Consider the following 13,079-nt stretch of genomic DNA (forward strand, 5'->3'; position numbering starts at 1 on the left):
TTGCCAAACGTGCGTTGCGCTGCTGCCACTATTTGAATACAGTTGGCAACGCTACTCACTGATAAGAGGCGCAGTCAAACTTTTAAAAAGAGACGGCATTTGTCAAGGTTTGTTTACATTGAGATTCGTCTATATCTAAAAGGTGTAAGCTATTTCATATTTTCTAAATAATTATTATTTTGCTTTAATCCATTTAAGAATAAATTCACATTCATTACTCTTGCCAATCTACTGCCTTAAAGATTTTTGTTTTATCAGCATCGATAGGCCAACTATCGTCAAGTATTTTTGTAATTTGCGATATCTTTCAACTTAGTCCATCTTTTGTTGTTGTTGAAGAGCAGGTCGAATATACAACATTTGCTATGGAGCAGATCTGCCGCACATGCATGACCAACTCGGTAGCTCTCGTGGATATATTCACCGATCAGCGGGAACCTAGCTTGGCCGCAATGCTCTGCGAGTGCGTCGCCTCCATCAAAATCAATTTGAATGATGAGCTGCCACAGAAAATGTGCCTTTCGTGCATATGTGATATACAAACTGCATTTGCATTCAAGCGCAGGTGCGAGAAAAGTCATCAGGTGCTTAGCGAGAACTTAAAAAAAAGTGAAATACTAGATGCAATAAAGGTTGAAGTACCAGAGGCGGACACATATGTATTGTTGGGCACTGAGTATAATTTACAAGAGGAGCAAAAAGCATGCAAAATAGAAGACAATGATAACAGCAGTTCCATTGTTGCTGTATCTAATCAAAATCCATCTGACCTTCAGCTGTTGAGCACCGCGATAAATATACAGTCAGAATTGCTGGAAACAGAGAACTGGGAACGGTCAGAGCCAGATATGGATATAGGTTGCATCAAAGTGGAACAAGAGGCGCAAAAATTTGAATACAATCCGCTGACAGATGACGCAGCGAACCAAAAAGAGTTCGAATCAAATGCTGCCACAGAACACTCTCCTAGGAGAGAGACCAAAAAGGGGCAATTTACGTGTCCACACTGCCCAAAACGGTTTTCCCAAAAATGTCATCTCAACTCGCACATACGCATCCACACAGGCGAGAAGCCATTTAAATGCCCGCATTGTCCGAAAGCCTTTAGCCAGGCTTCAAATCTCCGCAAGCACATTTGCATTCATTCAGGTGAACGCCCGTTTAAATGTCCTCACTGTACGCGAGCCTTTACGCGCCACACGGATCTTCAGTATCACGTCTCCACGCATCCAGGCAAACAGACTTACAAATGCCAGAGCTGCACAAGATATTTCATTGAGGAGGCCGAGCTTGAGGAGCATATGCGATATCATAACGGTGAACGTACTTACAAATGCCAACTTTGTCCCAGGGAATATGTGCTCGCCTGGCAGCTGCAGCGGCATATCCGCACGCATACGGGCGAGTATCCATTCAAGTGTCCGCATTGCCCCAAAAATTGTGTTGACAAAGGAGAGCTTGGCAGGCACATACGGTCTCACACTGGAGAGCGTCCACACAAATGTCCACAATGTCCAAAAGCCTTTACTCGAGCTAGTTATCTCAAATCGCACATAAACGCTCATACTGAAAATTAGTGACTTTTAGTGTTAAGCTGAAAGTTGATTCTGTAAATATATAAATTAATGTAAAGTTATAATTAGCTATATATTAAATTAAATGTGTAATATATATGTACATGTATATTATTAAAGATTTAAATATTAATTGAAATCAAAACATTTAAAAACTATGTTAATTCGATTACATTTTTAGATTTTGAAAAATATCGATATAACGTTCTGGTACGTATCGATAGGCGAAGTTGCGATAACAGACTGAAAATAGTGTTGGCAATTGATTGCATTAAAGAAATTTATTATTGTATGCCTGTGCGTAGCAAAAACAAATTGCAGCTTCTAAATGGACTCCAGGCTGGATGTAAGTGCTTAAGCCAAAGAGAAGAAACATTTCCTTGCCAAGGAACTTCTTTTAACTGTGTTCATTTCATAGATGTTTGAGGACGTCAATACATCGCCCTCTTTGGAGGGCGACATGTCTATACCGGGCAAACGCACGACAACAACATCACAACATGGAGTGCCCGAATATAACACTCTGGACGAGCCCATACGTGAAACGGTGTTGAGAGATATACGCGCTGTTGGCGTAAAGTTCTATCATGTGCTCTATCCCAAAGAGAAGTCGAGTCTTCTTCGCGATTGTACGTCATCAAAAGCCACTGCAATATGTATGCGTCAGCAGTTTTTAATGTTTACATTTTTTACTTACAGGGGATTTATGGGGTCCTTTGGTGCTGTGCACCTTTATGGCTACGATTCTGCAAGGCTCGTCGTCTGCGGACAGCATGTCTGATAATGGACCCGAATTCGCGCAGGTCTTTGTGATTGTTTGGATAGGTGCAGCCATTGTAACGCTCAACTCCAAGCTGCTTGGTGGCAATATGTATGTAGCTCAAACAGCAATTATTGTATTGTATTTACTTAACTATTACATTATTTGCTCTTTGTTGAACAGCTCATTTTTCCAATCGGTTTGCGTGCTCGGCTATTGTCTAACACCCATTGCTCTTTCCTTGATCATTTGTCGTATCATATTGTTATCCAGTCAGACGCGTTTTCTTTTCTTCTTACGCTTTGTTACCACAACACTAGGCTTTGCCTGGGCTACATACGGTAAGTAGACATATGGTGTATGATAAATCATGCCTTCATTAATTATTATTTTCTTTTATTTTATTGTGCAGCTTCGTTTATCTTTCTGGGTCAAAGCCAACCGCCGCATCGCAAGCCACTCGCAGTCTATCCCATATTTCTGTTTTTCTTCGTCATATCCTGGCTGGTGTTATCGCATAATTAGTTATTAGCTGTGCTTAGTTTATAAATTGTATCAACTTTCCATAGCATAACCAAATCGATTGTAAATTTATATATATATTTTAATTTGATAACTGTGACCATGCCATGTTTTAAGGTACAAATTGCTTTTTATTTATTTTAACTCTTAAGATCTTACAATGTATATATATATTTATATGTATATGTGTGTGTTTTGGTTAAACGTCCAAACTGTTAGCTGACGTGGCTACCTCGAGAGACATTTGCATTTGGACGCCATCGCCTCTAGTGGGGCGATACGTTAACGAATTGGCACGCGCCTTGCGGCCCATAAAGTGCCGTTCCACCCACTTCAGCAGCGTGTAGACGGAGTCAGTCGAGGGCAAGCGATGATCGGCAGCGGTCTTCACAATATCCGATGAGGTGACACGGAACGTGCGTGCCATACCCTTCAGAGCCTATTAAAGAGAGAAATTACAAAAATTAGTAGAGTTTTTTAGCAGTTAAACATTCTCTTCTACTTACCACCATGGCATCCTCATCCGTATTGTCGTCGCCCACGTAGATAATCTTGATGCGTTCGTTCCAGTCAACGCCAAAGGACGTACGCAATATGTAGATGGAAGCCCGACCCTTGTTCCACTGCACAGGTGGACGTGCCTCGAGCGCGCAATGCGCTTCCGTCGCCCTAAATCCATATTTCTCGATCAGGCTGCGCGCCTTGTTGACCATGTCCGCGCGCAGCTGGGTGGGTGTCTCGCGGTAATGGAAGGTGAGCAGCGAGCCTTTGTTCTCCACCCAGGCGCCATCGCGGCACACCGAGTCCTGCAGCGCCTTGAGCAATAGACTCACCTTGTCCTCATACTCAATTGGCATGGGATGGACAAATTTACTGCCATCGGGATGCAGAATCTCTAGACCATGATTGCCCGCATAGGTGATGCCTTCGATGCCCACCATTTTCTTGACATTGTCCACGTTGCGTCCAGAGATGACGGCCACGTAGACATCCGAGTGATTGGACAGCTTGAACAGCACATTCTTAATCTCAGGCGAAAGCGTGGCCAAATCTGGATGAGGAGCAATGGGCGCCAGAGTACCATCGTAGTCCAGCAACAGGGCAAGCTTGTGATTGTAGCCGATGTATCTGAAGGGAGGAAACGAGAGTCAGTGCATCAACTAGAGAATATAAAAAATGCACTCACTTGAGTAAGTAGTCATCGAAGTCGTCTACAGAGACGGGCTGCATAATGGTGGTGCCCACGTCGTCCATTTCCAGAGCACCCACGGCCTTCAGGAAGCAGCGCATCCAGTGGCTGACATCGCATTCGGCCTCTCGACGACGTAGACGCGCCATACGCAGCACTCGCTCATCCTCGGGCATGGTCAAGGCACGATGAATCACCTCAGCGGCTTCGTTCACCTCGTACGGATTGCAGAGCAGCGCCTCGTGCATCATTTCACCGGCGCCGGCAAACGGCGAAATGACCAGCACGCCGGGCACTTCGTTAATCTGGCAAGCGACAAACTCCTTGGCCACCAGATTCATGCCATCGCGCAACGGGGTGACCAGGCAGACAGCGGCATCGCGATATAAGGCGGCCAGCTCGTCCTGGCTCACATAGTCATAGATGTAGCGAATAGGCGCCCAGTTGGCAGTGGTGAAACGGCCATTGATGCGTCCGACTAGTTGGTCCACTTCTTCCTTCAGCTCACGGTATTCCTTGACGTCTGTGCGAGAGGGCACAGAGATCTGCAGCAAGCTGACCTTCTCCTTGTGCTGTGGATACTTGAGCAGCAGCGCCTCGAACGCCATCAGACGATGCACCAGGCCCTTGGTGTAGTCCAACCGATCGACGCCGAGAATAATCTGTTGCTTGGAGGTTTTCAGCACTTTGGGTGCATTCTGGGCAAGATTGACAAAGCGCTCGTAAGGAATGCCAATGGGCAGTGGACGGATGCGCACAGTGCGACCGCCATGTTCCACCAGCAGATTGTTGCGATCCACACGACAGCCCAGATTGCGTTGGCAGCAGTCCACAAAGTTGAGGCAGTAGTCCTGAATGTGGAAACCAACCAGATCGCAGCCGAGCATGCCCTGCAGTATCTCATCAGACCAAGGCAGCAGACGGAAGATGTCCCATGGTGGGAACGGTATGTGCAGGAAGAAGGCCAAGCGACAGGGCAGATTCTTCTCCTCGGCATGCTCACGCACCCAATTGGCGGCCAACATCAAATGATAGTCGTGTATCCAGACGATTGGTGGATTCTTCTCGCTTCCGTTGTTCTTGGCCAGACACTTCTCCAGCGCCTCGATGGTTCGCACGGCGAAGTGCTTGTTCACGGCCACATAGTCGTTCCAGTGCTCGCCCCCGAAGTTTGCACGTCCCGGCATCGAGTGGAAGAGTGGCCAGAACATCTTGTTGCAGCAGCCATTGTAGTAGCTGTCAAAGATCTTGGAATCGATGTTCACCGACACCACTTGGTCGGACTTCAGGCCAGCTGTTGGCGTCTGATCGTAGGGATTCGATTCGGGTATCGCCTCATTGGGATCCTCCAGATGTATGCCTGCCCAGCCAACCCATAAGCCGCTGCCTTTGATAACAACCGGACAGACTGCCGTAACGAGACCTCCAGCACTGCAATGGATATGATTGAATGGGGTTCAGTTAGGTAGATATAATGCGTTATATATACTTAGAGTAAGTCAATAAGTCAATCTAATCGACGGAGAGTTACCAATTAACACTCACTGATTGACGTGCTGGATGGATGACTGGTCCTCAGAGCATCTAACCACCTAATCAAGTGTCTGATTGACTAGTTAACTATCTGATTATCTACCTCACTATATAATGGATTACAACTTGGCTAAAATCTATTCATAACTTTGTAACAATCCATAAAAATGAAAAGTAGCTAACCTACTGTGGGATTGATCCAATTGACTGATATTTAAATTCTTGTGAGAGTTAAAGATTAAGAAATTGGAAATTAATAGTTTCAATGCCTATTTATTGACTAATCGATTGACTAATTGAATGATTGACAGTCTGTACTGGCAAACATGTATTTTAAATGTTTATGGATGGTTCAAGGTAGTACAGATCAATAGACGTTATAATGAGCACAAACATTAGACACGGGCAAAACCGGACAATACCTGCTATATACACACTTATGCATATACATATATGTCCGTCATATATATGCAACAGATTCAGACCCAGCCCCATTTTTTATGCAGAGTGCATCAGAATGACACCGAAGCTAACCGCACTGATAAGAAATATACCATAAAAAAAACAGCCCCAGCCTGATACGGCGTAAGTGTAAATAACCTCGACTCTGGCTCAGAGACCAAAACCAATACTAAATAAAAAAAAAAAAAAACAACTAAAAATTAGTGTATAGAAAAAATAATGCCCCAATTCAGTTTTTGGGTAGGGTCAGTTTGAAAGCGAACAGAACTAGATTAGCTTGAGTGCACGTGATATTGCTTCTTGTTTTGCGATTTTTTCAGTGTCAGGTTCGCTTCGTTATGAAAGCCTTGAAATGACGCCTATAGTAATGACCCCTTTTAAAGCAATATTGCCTCGACGTCTTCGTCGTTAGGCAGCAAGGGTCAAAACCGCCTAATGGGCTCTCATAGATAAGGTCTAGCTAGCTCGCTCATATTATTGAATTTGTTTTCTAATTTCAAATAAAGTTTACTAGACTTTGCATTTCAAATACCACCCTCTCCATCTCTATCTCTCTCTTTCTGTGTATTTTGCGCTGATAAGACAGTTGACAGCCTTATTATGAGAGGCGCTAATCACACGAAGCGTGTGGAAACAATATCACGATTATATGGACCGCTGTTAGGTAGGTAGTTCAGTTCCCTAATGAGGGGGCTGTACTCCTCTCGTCTTATCGCCAATGCAAATTGAATTGGTTTAGTTTTCGAAACAAAATCTTGAAGCGTTGCTTGCTTTCAAGTTTCTCTCTCTCTCTCGTTTTAAGAGACTTCGATTAGCTCGTTCGCTGCCAATATTTATATTATAATTTATATTATTAATCTGTAGTATTTTATAGTTTTGTTTTTCGGTGTAAGGCATAGTACAGTCCTATGCGTACAATGAACCTTTACTGTTATTTTTGGCTACGCAGAGTTGGAAAATTACACGAAAATCTGTTAGAGATAGTTGAATTTGAAATGTTACGGAATTTTGTTGATTAAAACTTAAGTTGAACCATTAGAGATCAGCATCCGAGAAAGTTTCTTGAAAAGCCCATAAGCACTCTTTTTTTAGTTTTCCAGCAAACACTTTGTTGTATCTTAAATTTTTTTAAAATTATTTGATTTAACTTGGCGAAAATATATTTTCTAAAAATATTCACATCTTTTTAATTTGATAGACAAATTTTAAAATTATCAATGTTCAAAGATTAGGCAAATTTTGTAAACATCACAGATATTTTCACGAACCGAAATTTATTTTCGATATTTTATTAATTATGTTTGTAGATTAAAATTATCACTTATGTTAAGCAGATTTAAAAATAATATATTTATTTTATTTCTTAAATATATTTTTAAAATCTGTATTATGTAAAACTTAAAATTTTGCCACACTTTATTTCTGCTAAAACTTTACATAAAATAAATTAAAAATTTTTTTTTTCAGTTTGGCCACAATAATTTTTTTTTTTTTTTTTTTTTTTGGAAAGTGAAAAGTGAAAATTTTTAAATCAAAATATCTTAACTCACCTAGCTTTGCGTTCCAGCTCTTTAGTTTTAGCATTGCGCGTCAAGACGAAGGGCAAACGATTGGAGACAACGATGAGACTGGCCTTGGTCGAGGGCTCAGCGGCATTGGTCACAATGATCTCCGTGTCGGCCATTTTGATTGGTCTAAATCAGTTGCCGATATCGATGCTATATGTTTACAGATCGTAGAGAAAGCAATGCACACGAATTAATGTCACTTGACTAAATAGTTTTTCTTTAGCACATAGTTTGAGAGCAGAGCAAAAGAATTTGAATAGGATGTGTTGAGTAGTGCTTTGTGGCACCTTCCCTTTGGGCCTTGGACTTGTGTGCGCTGCGCTCTGCGGCTCACAACTGATTAGTAGATTAATATGAAGAGCCACACGAAATGCAGTGGCTATCTGGATGCAACGATGTAGACGTCTATGTGGACGGGGCTTATCAAATAGCCACCTCTATATATACTCCTCGTATATATACATATAAATATATATATATATATATATAAGCGTACGCTTACCGTAGAGAGATGAACAGAGAGAACACGTTTCGCGTTTGCCGAAAAAGAGCGCTGAAGCAAAATTTCTAATTGCACGGCCAAATACTCCGCCGCACTCTTTCCGGCTGCTGTGACTTATCAATGCAGGTCGCAACTGGAAAAACAGTTGAATTTGTTCTTTTCCCGCTGGCCTTTTGAGATTCCCACCGTAGCCAGCAGCAGATCCGTACCCAGCCAATAATAGACGAGCACTAATGCCAATCTCTCGCTCAGCTCGCAGTTTTCTTCAAAAAATCAAGTGTGTTCAGGTTCCACAGAGTCCACAAAGCTTGGCTTATCAGAAAATCGCCGAGTCTGCTCTATAATCAATCTGTATACACTTGCAGCTCATTATGTATGTGCGAAAGCGTGCTGGAAGCTTCATTAGAGTCCCACAATAGAGTCAAGATTACAACTGCTTGGAAGTTCAGTTCAGTTTCCATTTGCATAATCTAACTTGAGGATCAAGGAGTGAAAATTTTACATGGTTAAAGCTTATAAGAGAACTAGACCAAGTACTATCATTAGCAAGTCGGTTCTAGCTAGCTGGGTCCGGTTTTATCAGGCATTTTAATTGTCAATAAGTCGTTATGCGTGTTGATATTTATTTTTCTGTCCGAATTATATATAATTCGATTTCTATTTTGGGATTCAAAGCATCCCTTGGCTGCAGTAAAATTACAAATTGTAAAGCTTAACCCTAACTTGACCTTGTGACAACCTTATATACAATTAATTGACGGTTAAACATTATTTTAAAACATCTACAAATAAATGAATGAGAGAAAGAGAAGAGCGGGAGAGAGAAAGGAAGACAGAAAGAGAGATAGACAATGCTGATAAGAGTTGATCGCGCTGTGCAATCGCTTGCATTGTTTATGCAATGCATAGCAGATTTAGATTTGGCTAATTACGTAGGGATTAGGTACAGTTTCTAGTGTTTATGTATGGGTGTTTGTGTGCCTAAGCATCGCTGAACTTGAACGCTTGATCATGTCTGGCATTCATGCGCTTATCATGACGCTAAACCTACGGTTTACGTGATGCCTGGAATTTGCAATAACATTTATTTGAGCAAATCAATTCTTAGTCATTTGCCATCCTGCATTTGATAACCCGTTCAAGGGTCGCTTGGATGCATTTATTTATATTTTCATTTAATTGTTGTTTGACGCAAGCTCTATTTAAAGACGCAAAAAAGTAACGGCTGTAACATAGCAGGCAGCTAATGTCTGCTGCTGCTATCGATCGCTTTTATTGGCGCGCTTTTTTAGACACATCGATAACTTTTTTCGCATTGTTTATTTACATTGGCAGAAATACAAATAAACATGGATCCTTCAATTATTGAGTTTATTGGCGAGAAATCCATGATTAGTATTATTCCCAACTTCTCAAATGAACCGCTACATCTGGTTTATGGATCTGTGGGTCCGTTTCGCGCTGGCTTTCCAGTTTTTGTGCCGCTGTGGCTTGCCACACATTTGCGAAAACAACAAAAATGCCGAATTGTTCCGCCCGAATGGATGGAGCTGGAAACACTGGAAGAGATTAAAGAGGAAGAGAAGCGCTCTAAGTGAGTTCCCAAATGATAATAATCTGTATATTATGCTCAATTATCTGTATCGGTCTTAGATTCTTCACAAAGATGCCCTGCGAGCATTATATGGTTGTCGCTCAACTGGTTATGAGCACAGCTCCAGATGATGTGCCACGCTGCGAGGAACTGCGCACTATTATTAAGGACATCTTCGACATACGTGAATCGAAATTGCGCACCTCTATCGATGCCTTCATCAAGGGCGAAGGCACCTACGCCAAGCTGGATAATTTAACGCTCTTAGAAATTCACAGCGTTCGTCCTATTCTGCCCTATTCCCTTGATCACATAGCGCGCTACCAAAGAATGGCCACTGCCTCGCAGCGAGATACCTCCATGTTGGGCTTGAATACAACGGGCAGCGCTTCAGGCACAGGCTCTATGAGCAATTCCCTTTTCACACAGTAAAAGTTTGTGATAAATAAGCTTAAGTTTAATTATAGAAAAATAAATATAAATCAGAGAAGATTCAATTCAAATAATTCTTTAGTATCTGTAATTACAAAAACGGTTTTTATCTTCCATTTGGTTCTTTGTTAACAGTTTCGGGATGTATTCTCTTCACATGTCTGCATAGGTTATCCCAGCGAGGCGTTACAAACTTGCAGCCAGCAATAATGCAGACATGCAGCTCGACACCGGCACCAGGATTCTCCATGTGCTTGACAATATGTCGCTTAATATTATAACAACGAGTCGTACGATAGCTGCAGCTGTTGCATTCATACGTTTTTGTTTTGCCTTTCTGATGGGTTCTTCTGCAATAAAACAAATTATTAATATATGTACATATCTGTATGTCAAATAGATTTTTACTTACTTCGGCTTGACAATATTTTGTTTGTTGATTTTGGTTTCGTGCTTTGACTGTGCTTCACTTATTGGCTCTGGATACTCTTCCATTGACTCGTCATTCTCATCATATGGCAGTGATGCTTGGTCATCCTCCTCAAAAGCAAATTCTTCTTCCTCTTCTTCTTTATTAGCTGGATATTCAATACTTGGTGCAGTTGAAAGATTTCCATCGTCGCTGAGCGTGGAGTCCTCTTGAAATGACATTTTAATTTCTTTCTTGTTTTTAATCTTTGTAGTGGCATTAGTCGATTCACGATGTATTCCCTGTCGGTGACGTATGAGATTATCCCAACGCAATGTTGTGAAGGAGCAGCCAGCATATGGACAAATGTGCTGCAGCTCCATTGGAGGCTTCTCGTAGTGGTTGACCATATGTCGTTGAACATTGTAGGCGCGATTGGTTTGATAGCTGCATTTTGGGCATTTATATATTTTAGCTGATTTCGGTGCTTTCTTCGGCACTATTACTATAACATCATCTTCCATTTTCTTCCTTTTTTGTTTTCAAATTGAACCTAAATATAAGAATTCACATTAGGAAAGAGCTATTAGAGAACTTAAAAACTTACCGCAAAATATTGAAGTTTAAGTTTTTATCATACGCAAGCTCAGTTCAGGTTAAATATTATTAATAGATTATTGCGAAGAAGGCAAAATTAATATTGTTAATTGTTTTTGTTTTGTTTCATTTATTTACACACGGAACATACTATTCCAACAGCTGAGAGTAAAGTGTGACCGTTTATAGCTATTAACTATATCGATGTCCAGTTTTGGCTTTCGTGACGATTGCTAAAATACCACGTAAAGAGAGGTTCATTTAAAACTATGATAAGAAATCTTACAGACAAATTACAAATAAAAATTCAAGTACTTACAAATAAGACTTTATATTAATTTTTTGTCAGATTAAATTATATTTAATATATTTTTGCTAGTTGCTAGCTTAAATAAGCTCAACAGCTATGATTTCACATTTAGAATTTGACTTAGTCAATTACTACTACATTTAGTAAATAATAAAGAAACCTACATAGCTGTATCTCTGGCACTAACCAGAGAACACATAGACTAGACATCTAGAACAAATTTTTTCACCGGCGAAAAAATGCGCTGAGGAGACTACACAACTTCGTATTTGCTCGGCTCAGTCTCTTGAGGCTCAAGCATTGAAAATAAGGCAAGACAAAATCAGTGTGCTGCGAGCGCTGCCACGAAATGCACGCATTACCAAATGAAGCACGGCTATGCGCTCTTTTTCCCTTGCTCACTCTCTCCCTCTCTTTATGCTCTCTCTCTATGGTCTCTCGAATGGCAGCAGCGCACAAAAATTGAAAATTGTTCGCGACGATCTGAGCTCGTTCCTTTTGAGTGAAGGGTATACCGAAATTTGTAAAGCGTTCGCCACGTTCATGCAAACAAAATGTAAGCGTTTCGATGGTTATTCGTGGGAAGGGTATGAAAGCGTTGATACGCATAAACAATATGATTTCGCGACGGGCAAGTACACACACACTTGTAGTCCCTTGCTTCATGTATGAGCATTTGTGACCTGCGTGCGTTACTCTTGCTGCTTGTAGCAATTTTAAAGCCCAGCATTTGCATTTGGTCGGTCTTACGGACTGTCATAACCACTTTACACAGATGTACTATGTACTATGAACATACATACATATGTACATAAGTACATTTATATATTATTATTGCTAATCATGTTTATAAATGTGTCTATATATAATTAAAATTATTTTATACACATTTTTAACCGAAAAAATTATCGTAAAACACTACTAACTTTATTAAATGCTTTGCAATATATGAAATACACATGTCATATTATACTCAAGCTTTACTCATTATGCATTATCATTGCATTAAGTCATAATGGCCCATTTGATAGTCACCCTACGATTCAAATCATACAAAATTTACAAAATAATAATTCCAGAGACAATTAGCTTGCCATCCCATACAAGCATACACATACACAAATGTATGTATGCATGTGCTCACTTCACAAGGCAGACCAACGGCAAATTTTGGGCTTTACAATTTGCACAGCCTGTTCTGCACAGAAAGAATACATTTTCGCGACGAGCATGCACACACACATTTACATGGGCATCAATACTTTCAAACCCTGCCGCAGGTAGCAAGGTAGAGAGTGAGCAAGGGAAAAAGAGCGCATAGCCGTGCTTCATTTGGTAATGCGTGCATTTCGTGGCAGCGCTCGCAGCACACTGATTTTGTCTTGCCTTATTTTCAATGCTTGAGCCTCAAGAGACTGAGCCGAGCAAATACGAAGTTGTGTAGTCTCCTCAGCGCATTTTTTCGCCGGTGAAAAAATTTGTTCTAGATGTCTAGTCTATGTGTTCTCTGGTTAGTGATCTCTGGTTAGTGCTGTATATAGTGGGCGCGTACTTTCGACTATAATATCGATAATTATTTAATCGATACCTCTAACAAAGTCATATCGCTATAACAGCTGTCGTAAAA

At 41.0% G+C, this 13,079-nt stretch overlaps 5 protein-coding genes across 5 annotated transcripts; 3 read left to right on the top strand and 2 right to left on the bottom strand.

The window, feature by feature from the left end:
• The first annotated feature begins 94 nt into the window (after positions 1–94).
• LOC26528273 (zinc finger protein 32) lies at positions 95–1,677 on the top strand. Its single transcript, XM_032729163.2, has one exon. It carries the CDS (start codon positions 366–368, stop codon positions 1,575–1,577), a length of 1,212 nt encoding a protein of 403 aa, XP_032585054.1. The 5' UTR covers positions 95–365; the 3' UTR covers positions 1,578–1,677.
• Positions 628–8,335, bottom strand: LOC6577578 (alpha,alpha-trehalose-phosphate synthase [UDP-forming] 56 kDa subunit). Its single transcript, XM_002003497.4, has 7 exons — positions 8,111–8,335; positions 7,591–7,758; positions 4,043–5,476; positions 3,363–3,984; positions 2,272–3,295; positions 1,332–1,607; positions 628–1,258 (listed from the first exon to the last, which is right to left on the bottom strand). The coding sequence occupies exons 2-5, from the start codon at positions 7,722–7,724 to the stop codon at positions 3,056–3,058; spliced, it is 2,430 nt and encodes an 809-aa protein (XP_002003533.1). The 5' UTR covers positions 7,725–7,758; positions 8,111–8,335; the 3' UTR covers positions 628–1,258; positions 1,332–1,607; positions 2,272–3,055.
• On the top strand, positions 1,829–2,976 carry LOC6577577 (protein YIPF6). The gene is made up of 5 exons (XM_002003496.4): positions 1,829–1,920; positions 1,993–2,203; positions 2,274–2,445; positions 2,518–2,675; positions 2,747–2,976. The coding sequence occupies exons 1-5, from the start codon at positions 1,903–1,905 to the stop codon at positions 2,857–2,859; spliced, it is 672 nt and encodes a 223-aa protein (XP_002003532.1). The 5' UTR covers positions 1,829–1,902; the 3' UTR covers positions 2,860–2,976.
• Positions 8,336–9,394: 1,059 nt separating the features above from the next.
• On the top strand, positions 9,395–10,210 carry LOC6577579 (probable DNA replication complex GINS protein PSF2). Its single transcript, XM_002003498.4, has 2 exons — positions 9,395–9,704; positions 9,764–10,210. The coding sequence occupies exons 1-2, from the start codon at positions 9,460–9,462 to the stop codon at positions 10,134–10,136; spliced, it is 618 nt and encodes a 205-aa protein (XP_002003534.1). The 5' UTR covers positions 9,395–9,459; the 3' UTR covers positions 10,137–10,210.
• On the bottom strand, positions 10,197–11,591 carry LOC6577580 (zinc finger and BTB domain-containing protein 41). Its single transcript, XM_002003499.4, has 4 exons — positions 11,462–11,591; positions 11,153–11,375; positions 10,549–11,098; positions 10,197–10,486 (listed from the first exon to the last, which is right to left on the bottom strand). The coding sequence occupies exons 3-4, from the start codon at positions 11,067–11,069 to the stop codon at positions 10,243–10,245; spliced, it is 765 nt and encodes a 254-aa protein (XP_002003535.2). The 5' UTR covers positions 11,070–11,098; positions 11,153–11,375; positions 11,462–11,591; the 3' UTR covers positions 10,197–10,242.
• Between the last annotated feature and the right edge of the window lie 1,488 nt (positions 11,592–13,079).

This window comes from Drosophila mojavensis, unplaced genomic scaffold (genome assembly GCF_018153725.1).
Source record: "Drosophila mojavensis isolate 15081-1352.22 unplaced genomic scaffold, ASM1815372v1 contig_36, whole genome shotgun sequence".
Taxonomy (NCBI): domain Eukaryota; kingdom Metazoa; phylum Arthropoda; class Insecta; order Diptera; family Drosophilidae; genus Drosophila; species Drosophila mojavensis.

Bases quoted from the DNA above. Each gene is read 5' to 3' on its own strand.
- LOC26528273 (XM_032729163.2), top strand. From the start codon at position 366: ATGGAGCAGATCTGCCGCACATGCATGACCAACTCGGTAGCTCTCGTG.
- LOC6577577 (XM_002003496.4), top strand. The intron at 2,204-2,273 runs GTACGTCATCAA...TTTTACTTACAG, and splicing joins GTCGAGTCTTCTTCGCGATT to GGGATTTATGGGGTCCTTTG. The intron at 2,676-2,746 runs GTAAGTAGACAT...TTTATTGTGCAG, and splicing joins CTTTGCCTGGGCTACATACG to CTTCGTTTATCTTTCTGGGT.
- LOC6577578 (XM_002003497.4), bottom strand. From the start codon at position 7,724: ATGGCCGACACGGAGATCATTGTGACCAATGCCGCTGAGCCCTCGACC. The intron at 3,985-4,042 runs GTGAGTGCATTT...TCCTCCCTTCAG, and splicing joins TTCGATGACTACTTACTCAA to ATACATCGGCTACAATCACA. The intron at 3,296-3,362 runs GTAAGTAGAAGA...TCTCTTTAATAG, and splicing joins CGGATGAGGATGCCATGGTG to GCTCTGAAGGGTATGGCACG.
- LOC6577579 (XM_002003498.4), top strand. From the start codon at position 9,460: ATGGATCCTTCAATTATTGAGTTTATTGGCGAGAAATCCATGATTAGT. The intron at 9,705-9,763 runs GTGAGTTCCCAA...TATCGGTCTTAG, and splicing joins GAGGAAGAGAAGCGCTCTAA to ATTCTTCACAAAGATGCCCT.
- LOC6577580 (XM_002003499.4), bottom strand. From the start codon at position 11,069: ATGGAAGATGATGTTATAGTAATAGTGCCGAAGAAAGCACCGAAATCA. The intron at 10,487-10,548 runs GTAAGTAAAAAT...GTTTTATTGCAG, and splicing joins CAAAATATTGTCAAGCCGAA to AAGAACCCATCAGAAAGGCA.